The 17,780-nt window shown below is 39.5% G+C and overlaps 2 protein-coding genes across 3 annotated transcripts in view; one reads left to right on the top strand and one right to left on the bottom strand.

The window, feature by feature from the left end:
* NUDT9 (nudix hydrolase 9) overlaps positions 1-17,780 on the bottom strand; it is a 48,805-nt gene that overhangs the window by 19,311 nt on the left and 11,714 nt on the right. The window lies entirely within an intron of this gene.
* Positions 68-10,787, top strand: LOC134386327 (small ribosomal subunit protein eS27-like). The gene is made up of 2 exons (XM_063108462.1): positions 68-81; positions 10,523-10,787. The coding sequence occupies exons 1-2, from the start codon at positions 68-70 to the stop codon at positions 10,785-10,787; spliced, it is 279 nt and encodes a 92-aa protein (XP_062964532.1).

Below are 17,780 nucleotides of genomic sequence, written 5' to 3'. Positions count from 1 at the left end.
TGATCAGAGAGGCGCCCACCCAGAGAGGCCGCTGATCCTTGAAGACAACCCACCCTGAGGTGCCAGCATGCAACCCAGCAAGTAGGCCTTGCCACCACCCCCCAAAACCATCCCCAGCCCAGCCGAGTGCGTGCTAAGTAGAGAAACGCCTCCACTCAGAGGCCCAAGATCAGAGGTGACCATGCACCCGAGGCACCAGTGGGCAACCGAGCAGACACGGAGGCAGCCTTCCCAAATAGGCAGCCCCAGCAGCATCCTAGCCAGACAATAGTGTCAAACCAGTGGACTGTGAAATCTCCTGCCACAATGACTAAACATCAAAGGAAAGATACCAGAAATATGAAAAATCAAGAAAGTACAACACCAAAAGGTAATAACTCTCAAGATCTATATCCTATAGAACAAGAATCCCTTCAAATGTCTGACAAGGAATTTTGAGTGATAATTCTAAAGAAACTGAATGAGATACAAGAAAACTCAGCCAGACAACACGATGAAATGAGGAAAAGTATACAGGACCTGAAAGGAGAAATGTACAAGGAAATCAATGCGCTGAAAAAGAATGTAGCAGAGCTTGCCAAGCTGAATTCATTCAACCAAATGAAAAACACAACACAGCGTTTAACCAGGAGGCTTGCAGAATCAGAAGAGAGAACCTCTGACCTTGAAGATGGGCTGTTTGAAATAACACAGGCAGACACAAAAAGAAAAAAGAATTAAAAACATTGAAGAAAACTTAAGAGAGAGATCAGACAACCTTAAGCGCTCAAATATCCGAATCATGGGTATTCCAGAAGGGGAGGAAAAAGGAGATTGCATTGAAAACATATTCAACAAAATAGTGGCAGAAAACTTCCCAGGTATAGGGAAAGACACAGATCTTCAGATTCAGGAAACTCAAAGATCCCCAGACATCTTCAACCCAAAAAGGTCTTCTCCAAGAAATGTTATAGTCAAATTGGCAATACTCAAAGACAAAGAGACAATCTTAAAAGCAGCAAGACAGAAGCATCAAATCACCTATAAGGGAGCCCCAATCAGACTAACATCATACTTTTCATCACAAACCCTAAAAGCCAGAAAGGAATGGGATGATATATTCAAAATACTAAAAGGCAGAGATTGCCAGCCAAGAATACTCTACCCTGCAAGGCTGTCCTTCCAAAATGAAGGGCAAATAGTATATTTCTCAGACAAACAAAAACTGCAGGAGTTCACTACCACATGACCACCCTTACAGGAAACTCTCAAGGGAGTACTGGGTTTGGTACCTGAAAAATAACTACCACTGCCATAAAAACCCAAGAAAAATCAAAACCCACTAGTAAAATAAAAATGGCATTCATGAAAAGAAAACAAACAAACAAAAAGGCTATCTACAACCCAAGGAACCAACAAATACAGAAAACAAACAAATCAGAAAGAAAGGAACAAAAGACACCTAAGACATCCAAACAAAAATCAATAAAATGCTAGGAGTAAATCAACACTTTTCAATAACAACTCTTAATGTAAAAGGATTAAATTCCCCAAGCAAAAGACACAGACTGGCTGACTGGATTAAAAAGGAGGACCCAACTACATGCTGCCTTCAAGAGACCCACCTCACCTATAAAGACTGACATAGACTAAGAGTGAAAAAATGGAAAAAGATTTACCATGCAAACAGAAATGAAAAATGAGCTGGAGTAGCTATTCTAATATCTGATAAAATAGACTTTAAACTAAAAACCATAAAAAGAGATAATGAGGGCCACTACATAATGATAAAAGGACTGATCCATAAAGAAGACATAACAAGTATAAATATATATGCAACCAATGTTGGAGCAGCCAGATTTATAAAACAAACTCTATTAGACCTAAAGAAGGAAATAGACAATAATACCATAAGAGCAGGGGACCTGAACACCCCACTACCAATATTGGACAGATCATCTAGGCAAAGAATCAGCAGAGAAACATAATATCTAAACAATACTCTAGACCAATTGGACTTGGCAGATATCTACAGAACATTCCATCCAACAACCTCAGAATATTCATTCTTCTCATCAGCACATGGATCATACTCCATGATAGATCACATCTTAGGTCACAAATCAAGTCTCAACAAATTCAAAAAAAATGGAATTCTCCCATGTATTTTTTCAGACCACAATGGATTAAAATTAGAAATCAATAACAAACAAAATTCTGGAAACTATACAAACACATGGAAAATTAAACAGCATTCTACTTAATGACATATGGGTCCAAGAAGAAATCAAACAGGAAATCAAAAAATTTATTGAAACTAATGAAAATAATGATACATCATATCAAAACCTATGGGATACTGCAAAAGCAGTACTAAGGGTGAAATTTCTTGCATTAAATGCTTGCTTCAGAAGAATGGAAAGATGGCAAGTGAACAATCTAATACTTCACCTCAAAGATCTAGAAAAACAAGAACAATCCAAACCGAAAGTTAGCAGACAGAAAGAAATCATTAAGATCAGAGCAGAGAGTTTCAAGATGGCGGCGGCTGCGGCGGCTGGCGTGGAGTAGCTGAGGTGGAAAAGGTGGCCACTGGGCCTCAGGCAGCCGGGAAACTTGTGGACCTTCCTCTGGCCATCTCTTAAGGGAGGACTGCTGCTGCTGGCCGGTCGTGGGGGCTCAACGCCACTTTGCCCCTGGCAGGAGAGGTTGCCTCATTTACAGGCAACAGCTTTGAAGTGTGGAGCAGGAAAAGAACTGATTCTTAGCTGCAAAAGTGAGTCTTGAAACAGGGAACACGGCGCCAGGGCTGCTGTGGATGCAGCCAGGATCCCGGAGGCTGGGGCCGCACTGAAGGCGGCCAGCTGCCCTATTCAGGATTCGAGGTTTCAGGCCGGCATTAAAGAAGATTCCTGGGAGCGCCCGAGCGGCGCCGCGACTGAACAGCCCGAGGCGACAGCGCCGAGAACACGGAAGGCAACAAACCAGAGACAGAGCGAGCGCCCGACCTGGCACAGCACTGTGAGTGATCCCTGGCACAGCTCTGTTCGGGGGGTGGTTGCCCACCCGGCTCCCGCCTGCACCACCAGGCCACTCACTGCCCCAGTGCTGCCTCCATTTTCCCAGGTGCGGGCAGCTCCGCCCTGATCGGCCATCACTGAGCCCATTTGCTTGGCCTGGCGCGGGGCTTTCCGGACCCTGCGGGCCGGCCTCCTCTCCCACTCCCTCCGCGATTCTCTGGCGGGGCTGGGGGTGTGGGGCGTCCCGACCAGTGTTGGGAGGGCTAGGAAATACGGGCGGGCCGACTGTCACTCCACCACACCCTGGACTCCGGCCCGGTAAACTTCCTGTTACTGGGAGGCAGATACCATCTCTGCGACCACCAGTTTGGAAAAAAGCCTAACGAATTTCTGGTTGGGAATAGTGTGGTAGGAGAGTTCCCAGGTCCGCTAGAACCTGCCGGAGAGCAGGCTGCAGGCGGGCACTAGACTCGGTTTATACCGGGGGGATACAAAGGTGAACAAGACCCGAGAAAGATCTACACAGTGCTACAAAGGCACCCAGAGAGACCGGTCGTCTGTGCCTAGCAGAAACCTGGTAGACTTCCTGGGCGAGGCGGTGCTGAGCAGGGTCTTGAAGGCCCAGCTGATAGACGAGGGGTGCAGAAGACACACCCCAGCCCAGCACAGTGTGCACAGAGGGGGGAGACGTGCGGCCAGGGAGGCGGAGACTCGACAGAAACCACACACCCGGTGGGGTCGCCACTGCACGATCTAACAGCCTGGGCCAGAGCACACGGAACGGGGAGAAGTCCTGTACAGAAAGTGAAAGCTCAACAGAGATCACACACCCTGTGGTGCGTGATCCACCAGCCCAGCAGAGTCCAAGCTGACCAGAAAGGTGGATCCCCGGAGAAGCCCAAGACCCGAGGCAACCACACACACAAGACACTAGAGGCCAACTGAGCAGTCACGGCGGGAGCCATACCAAATTGGCAACCACAGCAACATCCTAGTTAGTCATTAGTCTCAAACCGGTGGACTGTGAAACCCCCTGCCACAATGAATAAACACCAAAAAAAAAGACACCAGAAATACAAAAAATCAGGAAAGTACACCACCAAAAGTTAATAAATCTCATACTCTAGATCCTATAGAACAAGAAGCCCTTGAAATAACTGACAAGGAATTTCGAGTGATAATTCTAAGGAAACTGAATGAGATACAAGAAAACTCAGCTAGACATCATGATGAAATGAGGAAAAGTATACAGGATCTGAAAGAGGAAATATACAAGGAAATCAATGTCCTGAAAAAAAATGTAGCAGAACTTGCTGAACTGAAGAAGTTATTCAGCGAAATAAAAAACACAACGGAGAGTTTAACCAGCAGGCTTGTCGAAGTTGAAGAGAGAACCTCTGAACTTGAAGATGGGCTGTTTGAAATAACACAAGCAGACAAAAAGAAAGAAAAAAGAATCAAGGACATGGAAGAAAATTTGAGAGAGATATCAGACAACCTCAAGCGCTCAAATATCCGAGTCATGGGTATTCCAGAAGGGGAGGAAAATGGAGATTCCATTGAAAACATATTCAACAAAATAGTGGCAGAAAACTTCCCAGGTATAGGAAAAATCACAGATCTTCAGATCCAGGAAGCTCAACGATCTCCAAATGTATTCAACCCAAAAAGGCCTTCTCCAAGACATGTCATAGTCAAATTGGCAAAACTCAGAGACAAAGAGAGAATCTTAAAAGCTGCAAGAGAGAAGCGTCAAATCACCTATAAGGGAGCCCCAATCAGGTTAACATCAGACTTTTCATCACAAACCCTAAAAGCTAGAAAGGAATGGGATGATATTTTCAAAATACTAAAAGACAAAGATTGCCAGCCAAGAATACTCTACCCTGCAAGGCTATCCTTCCGAAATGAGGGGCAAATAGTATATTTCTCAGACAAACAAAAACTGCGGGAGTTCACTACCACAAGACCACCCTTACAAGAAATCCTCAAGGGAGTACTGGGTTTGGTTCCTGAAAAATAACTACCACTGCCATAAAAACCTAAGAAAAATCTAAACCCGCTAGTACAATAAAAATGGCATTCATGAAGAGAAAACAAGCTAACAAAAACACTATCTACAACCTAAGGAACCAACAAACAAAGAAACCAAACAGTAAATCAGAAAGCAAGGAACAAAAGACACCTAAGACAACCAAACAACCAATAAAATGCTAGGAATAAATCAACACCTTTCAATAACAACTCTTAATGTTAAAGGCTTAAATTCCCCAATTAAAAGACACAGACTGGCTGACTGGATCAAAAAGCAGGACCCAACTATATGCTGCCTACAAGAGACCCACCTCACCCATAAAGATTCACACAGACTAAGAGTGAAAGGATGGAAAAAGATTTACCATGCAAACAGAAAAGAAAAACGAGCTGGAGTGGCTATTCTTATATCTGACAAAATAGACTTTAAACTAAAAACCATAAAAAGAGACAATGAGGGACACTACTTAATGATAAAAGGACTGATCCATCAACAAGACATAACAATCATAAATATGTACGCACCCAATGTTGGAGCAGCCAGATTTATAAAACAAACTCTATTAGACCTAAAGAAGGAAATAGACACTAATACCATAATAGCAGGGGACCTGAACACTCCACTGTCAATATTAGACAGATCATCTAGGCAAAGAATCAGTAGAGAAACACAAGATCTAAACAAGACTCTAGACCAATTGGAATTGGCAGATATCTACAGAACATTCCACCCAACAACCTCAGAATATTCATTCTTCTCAGCAGCACATGGATCATTCTCCAGGATAGATCACATATTAGGTCACAAATCAAGTCTCAATAAATTCAAAAAAATTGGAATTATCCCATGTATCTTCTCAGACCACAATGGATTAAAACTAGAAATTAATAACAAACAAAACTTTGGAAACTATACAAACACATGGAAATTAAACAGCATTCTACTTAATGACATATGGGTCCAAGAAGAAATCAAGCAGGAAATCAAAAAGTTTATTGAAACTAATGAAAACAATGATACATCATACCAAAACCTGTGGGATACTGCAAAAGCAGTATTGAGGGGAAAATTTATTGCATTAAATGCTCACTTCAGAAGAATGGAAAGATGGCAAGTGAACAACCTAACACTTCACCTTAAAGAACTAGAAAAACAAGAACAATCCAATCCTAAAGTTAGCAGACGGAAAGAAATCATTAAGATCAGAGCAGAACTGAATGAAATTGAAAACCAAAAAACAATTCAAAAGATCAACGAATCAAAAAGTTGGTTTTTTGAAAAGATAAATAAAATTGACAAACCATTAGCATGGCTAACAAAAAAAAGAAGAGAGAAGACTCAAATAACAAAAATTAGAAATGAAAAAGGCGATATTACAACTGATTCATCTGAAATACAAGGAATCATTCGAGACTACTATAAACAACTATACGCCAACAAATTTGAAAATCTGGAGGAAATGGATAAATTTCTGGACACACACAAGCTCCCAAAACTGAACCGTGAAGACGTAGAAAATTTGAACAGACCAATAACAATAAAGGAGATTGAAGCTGTTATCAGAAGGCTCCCAACAAAGAAAAGCCCAGGACCAGATGGATTCACAGCAGAATTTTACCAAACATTCAAAGAGGAATTGACACCGATTCTTTACAAACTATTCCAAAAGATTGAAACGGATGCAAATCTCCCAAACTCATTCTATGAAGCAAACATCATCCTGATACCAAAACCAGGTAAAGATATAACCAAAAAAGAAAACTACAGGCCGATATCCTTGATGAATATAGATGCAAAAATCCTCACTAAAATACTAGCAAACAGAATACAGCAACACATACGAAAAATTATTCATCATGATCAAGTGGGATTCATCCCAGGGATGCAAGGTTGGTTCAACATACGCAAATCAATAAATGTGATACACCATATTAATAAACTCAAACACAAGGACCATATGATCATCTCTATAGATGCTGAAAAAGCATTTGATAAAGTTCAGCACTCATTCATGACAAAGACCCTCTATAAGTTAGGTATAGAGGGAAAGTATCTCAACATAATTAAAGCCATATATGACAAACCCACTGCCAATATCATCCTGAATGGGGAAAAGCTGAAAGCTTTTCTTTTAAGAACAGGCACTAGACAAGGATGCCCACTCTCACCACTTCTATTCAACATAGTGTTGGAAGTACTAGCCAGAGCAATCAGAGAAGAGAAGGAAATAAAGGGCATCCAGATTGGAAAAGATGAAGTCAAACTGTCCCTGTTTGCCAATGACATGATCCTACATATCATATACATCAAACAGCCTAAAGCCTCTACAAAAAAACTCTTGGGGTTGATAAAGGATTTCAGCAAAGTAGCAGGATACAAAATCAACACACAAAAATCGGTAGCAATTCTATTCTCCAATAGTGAATATGCAGAAAGAGAAATCAAGAAAGCTAGCCAATTTACAATAGCCACCAAAAAAATAAAATACTTAGGAAGTGAGTTAACCAAGGATGTGAAAAATCTCTATAATGAGAACTACAAACCACTGCTGAGAGAAATTAAGGAGGACACAGGACAATGGAAAGATATCCCATGCTCTTGGATTGGAAGAATCAACATTGTGAAAATTTCCATACTACCCAAAGTGATATACAAATTCAATTCAATCCCCATCAAAATTCCAATGACATTTTTATCAGAAATGGAAAAAACTATCCAGACATTTATATGAATTAACAAAAGACCATGCACAGCCAAAGCAATGCTGAGCAACAAAAATAAAGCTGGAGGCACAACACTACCTGACTTTAAACTATACTACAAAGATGTAATAACCAAAACAGCATGGTACTGGCATAAAAACAGACACACTGATCAATGGAATAGAATAGAGAATCCAGAAATCAACCCACACACCTACAGCCATCTGATCTTTGACAAAGGCACCAAGACTATACACTGGGGAAGAGACTGCCTCCTTAGCAAATGGTGCTGGGATAACTGGATATCCATATGCAGGAGAATGAAACTAGACCCATACCTCTCACCATATACCAAAATCAACTCAAAATGGATTAGAGAATTAAATATACATCCTGAAACAATAAAACTACTCAAAGAAAACATAGGAGAAACACTTCAGGTAGTAGGACTGGGCACAGACTTCATGAATACAACCCCAAAAGCACGGGCAACCAAAGGAAAAATAAACAAATGGGATTATATCAAACTAAAAAGCTTCTGCACAGCAAAAGAAACAATTAACAGAGTTGAAAGATAACCAACAGAGTGGGAGAAAATATTTGCAAAATATACTTCTGACAAAGGATTAATATCCAGAATATACAAGGAACTGAAAAAACTTTATAAGAAAAAAACAAGTAACCCAATTAAAAAATGGGCAAAAGAGCTAAATAGGCATTTCTTAAAGGAAGATATACGAATGGCCAACAGACATATGAAAAAATGCTCAACATCACTCAGCATCCGGGAAATGCAAATCAAAACCACCCTGAGATACCATCTCACTCCAGTTAGGATGGCTAATATCCAAAAAACTGTGAATGATAAATGCTGGTGAGGTTGCAGAGAGAAAGGAACTCTCATACACTGTTGGTGGGACTGCAAAATGGTGCAGCCTCTATGGAAAATGGTATGGACGTTCCTCAAACAATTGCAGATAGATCTACCATATGACCCAGCATTCCCACTGCTGGGAATATACCCAAAAGAATGCAAATCATCAAGTCGAAGGTATACCTGTTCCCCAATGTTCATTGCAGCACTCTTTACAATAGCCAAGAGTTGGAACCAGCCCAAATGTCCATCATCAGAAGAGTGGATACAGAAAACGTGGTATATCTACACAATGGAATACTACTCTGCTATAAAAAAGAATGAAATACTGCCATTTGCAACAACATGGATGGACCTTGAGAGAATTATATTAAGTGAAACAAGTCCAGCACAGAAAGAGAAATATCACATGTTCTCACTTATTTGTGGGAGCTAAAAATAAATAAATAAATACATAAACAACCTGGGGTGGGGGGAGGGAAGAAGACACAACAATTACAATTCCTTGAAGTTGATACGACAAGTGAACAGAAAGGACATTGTTGGGAGGGAGCGGGGAGAGGCAGGAGGGAGGAAGGTTTCAGTAATGGGCCACAATAATCAACCATATTGTATATTGACAAAATAAAATAAAACTAAAAAAGAACAAAGTAATAGACAAAAAAAAAGCTGTATTTGAATGTTTCTTGAAGAATACAGATGGACCCTTCAGCAGTCATTTAAAACTTTTCAATTGCAAAAGGGAAGGAAGAAAATAAGGAGAAATTTAGAATTGGTAAAATGCCAAGAGGAAGATGAAGACAGGGAGATAAATATTTCCTAAAGGTATGTTTGTTTCAGTCAGGAAAAAATCTTGTCCTTTAAACAGTTTTCCATAACTTTTTCCACTATCCATTTTTGAAAAGTTGTCTATTATTAAATGTTTTTTGGGAGGGCAGATTTTGTGTCTTTTCAATTAAATCTTTAAAAATTATAGTCTTGTGTGGTATTTTGTGCTCAGGACTCAATAAATCAAATTCTTTAACCTCTATTTTCCTTAGATTTCTCATGTGTAAATGTAGCTAATCCTTGTAACTAGCTCTAAGAATATTGTTGATCAAATTAATTATTACCTTAAAAGAGGTTCAAACATAATAAATACTCCTTAAGGAATAGCTGTTAAAATAAATAAATAAATAAATAAATAATAAGCTTGAAAAAGAACAACAAAGTTCAGAGTCTCAGACTTCCTGATTTGAAAACTTACTACAAAGCTACAATAATAGCACAGTGTGATACTGGCATAAAGACAGACATATAGACCAATGGAACAGAATAGAGAGCTCAGAAATAAACCCTCACATATATGGTCAAATGATTTTCAGCAAGAATGCCAAGACCATTTAACTGAGAAAAGACAGTCGTTTCAACAAATGGTGTTGGAAAAATTGGATATCCACATGCAAAAGGATAAACTCTTATCTTACATCATGCAAACATTAACTAAACATGGATCAAAACCTAAATGTAAAACCTAAAACAATAAAACTCTTAGAAGGACACATATGGGGAAAGCTTTCTGACACTAAATTTGACGAGTTCTTGGATATGACATGAAAAGCACAGGCAACAAAAGAAAAAATACATCAAAATTTAAAACTTCTGTGCATCAAAGGACACAATAAGAGTGAAAAAGCAACCTATGAAATAGGAGAAAATACATAAAAATCATATATCTGATAAGACGTTGGTTATATCCAGATATATATAGAACTTCTACAATTCAACGACAACAAAAAAAACGCTATTAAAAAATGAGCAAAGAACTTGAACATTTCTTCAGAGAAGATATACAAATGGCTGATAAGCACATGACAAGATGTTCAATGTCACTAATCATTAGAAAAATACAAGTTGCTTTCCAGCAGTGAAGACCTCCCCACGAGAACTTGCCTCTCACAAAGGATCTCCTCCATCCCTCTCCAGAAGAGAAGAGGAAATATAAGATGCACCTGGTGCAGAGCCCCAATTCCTATTTCACGGATGTGAAATGCCCAGAATGCTATAAAATCACCACAGTTTTCAGCCATGCACAAATGGCAGTTTTGTGCTTTGGTTGCTCCACTGTCCTCTGCCAGCATAGAGCAGGAAAAGCAAGTCTTACAGAAGGATGTTTCTTCAAGAAGAAGCAGCACTAAGAGCACCCTGAATCAAGATGAGTGGGGAACCATCCAATAAACACATTTGGGATATATAAAAAAAGAAAGAAAATACAAGTCAAAACCACAATGAGACATCACCTCACACCCATTAGAATGGCCACTATTTAAAAAAAGAGAGAGAAAGAAAGTAACAAGATAACAACTACTGGCAAGGATATGGAGAAATTTATTTGCTATTAAAAATAATAACATCAAGTGAATCAGCAGTATTTTTGTAACATATTCTTGAAAACGTAGACAAGATGCAGAAAAGTACATATAATATGATCCCATTTTTATAAAGCAATGACATAAAAATAAGTACATACATTTAAGACTATGTATTAGTTTTCTATTGCTGCCATAATATATTATCACAAACTCAATCTCTTTAAATACAAATTTATTATATTACAGTTCTGTAGGTTACAAGTCTGTCATCGGTCTCACTGGGCTAAAACCAATGTTTCAGCAAGGCTGCATTCCTTTTGGGAAGCTCTAGTGAAGAATACATTCATTTGCCTTTCCCAGCTTCTAGAGGGCACCCCCATTCCATGGTTCATGGCCTCCTTCCATTATCTTCAAAGCCAGCAATACTGAATCTCTCTCTGTTTTTCAGTAGTCATCTTTCTCTGACCACATCCAAGAACATTTCTCCATTTTTAAGGACTCTTGGTTAAATCAGGCTGATGGAGTTTGGATGTGTTGTCCCTTCCAAAACTCATGTGGAAATTTGATCTCCAATGTGGTAGTGTTGGAAACTGATTGAGTCATGGCGGCAGATCCATCATGAATGGATTAATGCTGTCCCTGGGGGAGGAGGGATTAATGAGTGAGTTCTCGCTCTAGTACTTCCCGCAAGAGCTCGTTGCTTAAAAAGACCTGGCACCTTCTCTCTCTCTCCCTCTCTTGCTTTCTTCTCTCTTGCTTCCTCTCACCATGTGATCTGCTTGTACCCGCCGGCTGCCTGCCACTTTCGGCCATGAGTAGAAGCAGCCTGAGGCCCACACCAGATACAGCTACCCAGAATCGTAAGCCAAATAAACCTCTTTCCTTTATACATTACCCAGTTTCAGGTATTCTGTTATAGCAACACAAAACGGACTAAAACAAGGCTTACATGGATAATCCAGGATAATCTCCCCATCTCAAAGTTTTAACCTTTTTTTTTTTTTTTTTTTTTTTTTTTTTTTTTTTTTTTTTAATTTTATTTTGTCGATATACATTGTAGCTGATTATTGCTCCCCATCACCAAAACCTCCCTCCCTTCTCCCTCCCCCCCTCCCCCCCAACAATGTCCTTTCTGTTTGCTTGTTGTATCAACTTCAAATAATTGTGGTTGTTATATCTTCTCCCCCCCCCCCCGGTTTGTGTGTGTGTGTGTGTATGTGTGTGTGTGAATTTATATATTAATTTTTAGCTCCCTCCAATAAGTGAGAACATGTGGTATTTCTCTTTCTGTGCCTGACTTGTTTCACTTAATATAATTCTCTCAAGGTCCATCCATGTTGTTGCAAATGGCAGTATTTCATTCGTTTTTATAGCTGAGTAGTATTCCATTGTGTAGATGTACCACATTTTCCGTATCCACTCATCTGATGATGGGCATTTGGGCTGGTTCCAACTCTTGGCTATTGTAAAGAGTGCTGCGATGAACATTGGGGAACAGGTATACCTTCGACTTGATGATTTCCATTCCTCTGGGTATATTCCCAACAGTGGGATGGCTGGGTCGTATGGTAGATCTATTTGCAATTGTTTAAGGAACCTCCATACCATTTTCCATAGAGGCTGCACCATTTTGCAGTCCCACCAACAATGTATGAGAGTTCCTTTTTCTCCGCAGCCTCGCCAGCATTTATCATTCATAGTCTTTTGGATTTTAGCCATCCTAACTGGGGTTAGATGGTATCTCAATGTGGTTTTGATTTGCATTTCCCGGATGCTGAGTGATGTTGAGCATTTTTTCATATGTCTGTTGGCCATTTGGATATCTTCCTTAGAGAAATGCCTACTTAGCTCTTTTGCCCATTTTTTAATTGGGTTGCTTGTTTTCTTCTTGTAAAGTTGTTTGAGTTCCTTATATATTCTGGATATTAATCCTTTGTCAGATGTATATTTTGCAAATATTTTCTCCCACTCTGTTAGTTGTCTTTTAACTCTTTTAATTGTTTCTTTTGCTGTGCAGAAGCTTTTTAGTTTGATATAATCCCATTTGTTTATTTTTCCTTTGGTTGCCCGTGCTTTTGGGGTCGTATTCATGAAGTCTGTGCCCAGTCCTATTTCCTGAAGTGTTTCTCCTATGTTTTCTTTAAGAAGTTTTATTGTCTCAGGGTGTATATTTAAATCCTTAATCCATTTTGAGTTGATTTTAGTATACGGTGAGAGGTATGGATCTAGTTTCATTCTCCTGCATATCGATATCCAGTTATCCCAGCACCACTTGCTGAAGAGGCAATCCCTTCCCCAGTGAATAGGCTTGGTGCCTTTGTCGAAGATCAGATGGCAGTAAGTGTGTGGGTTGATTTCTGGATTCTCTATTCTATTCCATTGGTCAGTGTGTCTGTTTTTATGCCAGTACCATACTGTTTTGGTTATTATAGCTTTGTAGTATAGCTTAAAGTCAGGTAGTGTTATGCCTCCAGCTTTATTTTTTTTGCTGAGCATTGCTTTGGCTATTCGTGGTCTTTTATTGTTCCATATAAATGTCTGAATAGTTTTTTCCATTTCTGAGAAAAATGTCTTTGGAATTTTGATGGGGATTGCATTGAATTTGTATATCACTTTGGGTAGTATGGACATTTTCACTATGTTGATTCTTCCAATCCAAGAGCATGGAATATCTTTCTATCTTCTTGTATCCTCTCTAATTTCTCTCAGCAGTGGTTTGTAGTTCTCATTATAGAGATTTTTCACCTCCTTGGTTAACTCAATTCCTAAGTATTTTATTTTTTTGGTGGCTATTGTAAATGGGCAGGCTTTCTTGATTTCTCCTTCTGCATGTTCACTATTGGAGAAAAGAAATGCTACTGATTTTTGTGTGTTGATTTTGTATCCTGCTACTGTGCTGAAATCATTTATCAATTCCAACAGTTTTTTTGCAGAGGTTTTAGGCTGTTCGATATATAGGATCATGTCATCTGCAAACAGGGACAGTTTGACTTCATCTTTTCCAATCTGGATGCCCTTTATTTCCTTCTCTTCTCTGATTGCTCTGGCTAGTACTTCCAACACTATGTTGAATAGGAGTGGTGAGAGTGGGCATCCTTGTCTAGTGCCTGTTCTTAAAGGAAAAGCTTTCAGCTTTTCCCCATTCAGGATGATACTGGCAGTGGGTTTGGCATATATGGCTTTAATTATGTTGAGATACTTTCCCTCTATACCTAACTTATAGAGGGTCTTTGTCATGAATGAGTGCTGAACTTTATCAAATGCTTTTTCAGCATCTATAGAGATGATCATATGGTCCTTGTGTTTGAGTTTATTAATATGGTGTATCACATTTATTGATTTGCGTATGTTGAACCAACCTTGCATCCCTGGGATGAATCCCACTTGATCGTGATGAATAATTTTTCGTATGTGTTGCTGTATTCTGTTTGCTAGTATTTTAGTGAGGATTTTTGCATCTATATTCATCAAGGATATCGGCCTGTAGTTTTCTTTTTTGGTTATATCTTTACCTGGTTTTGGTATCAGGATGATGTTTGCTTCATAGAATGAGTTTGGGAGATTTGCGTCCGTTTCAATCTTTTGGAATAGTTTGTAAAGAATCGGTGTCAATTCCTCTTTGAATGTTTGGTAAAATTCTGCTGTGAATCCATCTGGTCCTGGGCTTTTCTTTGTTGGGAGCCTTCTGATAACAGCTTCAATCTCCTTTATTGTTATTGGTCTGTTCAAATTTTCTACGTCTTCACGGTTCAGTTTTGGGAGCTTGTGTGTGTCCAGAAATTTATCCATTTCCTCCAGATTTTCAAATTTGTTGGCGTATAGTTGTTTATAGTAGTCTCGAATGATTCCTTGTATTTCAGATGAATCAGTTGTAATATCGCCTTTTTCATTTCTAATTTTTGTTATTTGAGTCTTCTCTCTTCTTTTTTTTGTTAGCCATGCTAATGGTTTGTCAATTTTATTTATCTTTTCAAAAAACCAACTTTTTGATTCGTTGATCTTTTGAATTGTTTTTTGGTTTTCAATTTCATTCAGTTCTGCTCTGATCTTAATGATTTCTTTCCGTCTGCTAACTTTAGGATTGGATTGTTCTTGTTTTTCTAGTTCTTTAAGGTGAAGTGTTAGGTTGTTCACTTGCCATCTTTCCATTCTTCTGAAGTGAGCATTTAATGCAATAAATTTTCCCCTCAATACTGCTTTTGCAGTATCCCACAGGTTTTGGTATGATGTATCATTGTTTTCATTAGTTTCAATAAACTTTTTGATTTCCTGCTTGATTTCTTCTTGGACCCATATGTCATTAAGTAGAATGCTGTTTAATTTCCATGTGTTTGTATAGTTTCCAGAGTTTCGTTTGTTATTAATTTCTAGTTTTAATCCATTGTGGTCTGAGAAGATACATGGGATAATTCCAATTTTTTTGAATTTATTGAGACTTGATTTGTGACCTAATATGTGATCTATCCTGGAGAATGATCCATGTGCTGATGAGAAGAATGAATATTCTGAGGTTGTTGGGTGGAATGTTCTGTAGATATCTGCCAATTCCAATTGGTCTAGAGTCTTGTTTAGATCTTGTGTTTCTCTACTGATTCTTTGCCTAGATGATCTGTCTAATATTGACAGTGGAGTGTTCAGGTCCCCTGCTATTATGGTATTAGTGTCTATTTCCTTCTTTAGGTCTAATAGAGTTTGTTTTATAAATCTGGCTGCTGCAACATTGGGTGCGTACATATTTATGATTGTTATGTCTTCTTGATGGATCAGTCCTTTTATCATTAAGTAGTGTCCCTCATTGTCTCTTTTTATGGTTTTTCGTTTAAAGTCTATTTTGTCAGATATAAGAATAGCCACTCCAGCTCGTTTTTCTTTTCTGTTTGCATGGTAAATCTTTTTCCATCCTTTCACTCTTAGTCTGTGTGAATCTTTATGGGTGAGGTGGGTCTCTTGTAGGCAGCATATAGTTGGGTCCTGCTTTTTGATCCAGTCAGCCAATCTGTGTCTTTTAATTGGGGAATTTAAGCCTTTAACATTAAGAGTTGTTATTGAAAGGTGTTGATTTATTCCTAGCATTTTATTGGTTGTTTGGTTGTCTTAGGTGTCTTTTGTTCCTTGCTTTCTGATTTACTGTTTGGTTTCTTTGTTTGTTGGTTCCTTAGGTTGTAGATAGTGTTTTTGTTAGCTTGTTTTCTCTTCATGAATGCCATTTTTATTGTACTAGCGGGTGTAGATTTTTCTTAGGTTTTTATGGCAGTGGTAGTTATTTTTCAGGAACCAAACCCAGTACTCCCTTGAGGATTTCTTGTAAGGGTGGTCTTGTGGTAGTGAACTCCCGCAGTTTTTGTTTGTCTGAGAAATATACTATTTGCCCCTCATTTCGGAAGGATAGCCTTGCAGGGTAGAGTATTCTTGGCTGGCAATCTTTGTCTTTTAGTATTTTGAAAATATCATCCCATTCCTTTCTAGCTTTTAGGGTTTGTGATGAAAAGTCTGATGTTAACCTGATTGGGGCTCCCTTATAGGTGATTTGACGCTTCTCTCTTGCAGCTTTTAAGATTCTCTCTTTGTCTCTGAGTTTTGCCAATTTGACTATGACATGTCTTGGAGAAGGCCTTTTTGGGTTGAATACGTTTGGAGATCGTTGAGCTTCCTGGATCTGAAGATCTGTGATTTTTCCTATACCTGGGAAGTTTTCTGCCACTATTTTGTTGAATATGTTTTCAATGGAATCTCCATTTTCCTCCCCTTCTGGAATACCCATGACTCGGATATTTGAGCGCTTGAGGTTGTCTGATATCTCTCTCAGATTTTCTTCCATGTCCTTGATTCTTTTTTCTTTCTTTTTGTCTGCTTGTGTTATTTCAAACAGCCCATCTTCAAGTTCAGAGGTTCTCTCTTCAACTTCGACAAGCCTGCTGGTTAAACTCTCCGTTGTGTTTTTTATTTCGCTGAATAACTTCTTCAGTTCAGCAAGTTCTGCTACATTTTTTTTCAGGACATTGATTTCCTTGTATATTTCCTCTTTCAGATCCTGTATACTTTTCCTCATTTCATCATGATGTCTAGCTGAGTTTTCTTGTATCTCATTCAGTTTCCTTAGAATTATCACTCGAAATTCCTTGTCAGTTATTTCAAGGGCTTCTTGTTCTATAGGATCTAGAGTATGAGATTTATTAACTTTTGGTGGTGTACTTTCTTGATTTTTTGTATTTCTGGTGTCTTTTTTTTGGTGTTTATTCATTGTGGCAGGGGGTTTCACAGTCCACCGGTTTGAGACTACTGACTAACTAGGATGTTGCTGTGGTTGCCAATTTGGTATGGCTCCCGCCGTGACTGCTCAGTTGGCCTCTAGTGTCTTGTGTGTGTGGTTGCCTCGGGTCTTGGGCTTCTCCGGGGATCCACCTTTCTGGTCAGCTTGTACTCTGCTGGGCTGGTGGATCACGTACCACAGGGTGTGTGATCTCTGTTGAGCTTTCACTTTCTGTACAGGACTTCTCCCCGTTCCGTGTGTTCTGGCCCAGGCTGTTAGATCGTGCAGTGGCGACCCCACCGGGTGTATGGTTTCTGTCGAGTCTCCGCCTCCCTGGCCGCACGTCTCCCCCCTCTGTGCACACTGAGCTGGGCTGGGGTGTGTCTTCTGCACCCCTCGTCTATCAGCTGGGCCTTCAAGACCCTGCTCAGCACCGCCTCGCCCAGGAAGTCTACCAGGTTTCTGCTAGGCACAGACGACCGGTCTCTCTGGGTGCCTTTGTAGCACTGTGTAGATCTTTCTCGGGTCTTGTTCACCTTTGTATCCCCCCAGTATAAACCGAGTCTAGT

The sequence above is a fragment of the Cynocephalus volans genome, chromosome 9 (genome assembly GCF_027409185.1).
Source record: "Cynocephalus volans isolate mCynVol1 chromosome 9, mCynVol1.pri, whole genome shotgun sequence".
NCBI lineage: Eukaryota > Metazoa > Chordata > Mammalia > Dermoptera > Cynocephalidae > Cynocephalus > Cynocephalus volans.
This window is presented reverse-complemented; position numbering and strand designations above follow the sequence as displayed.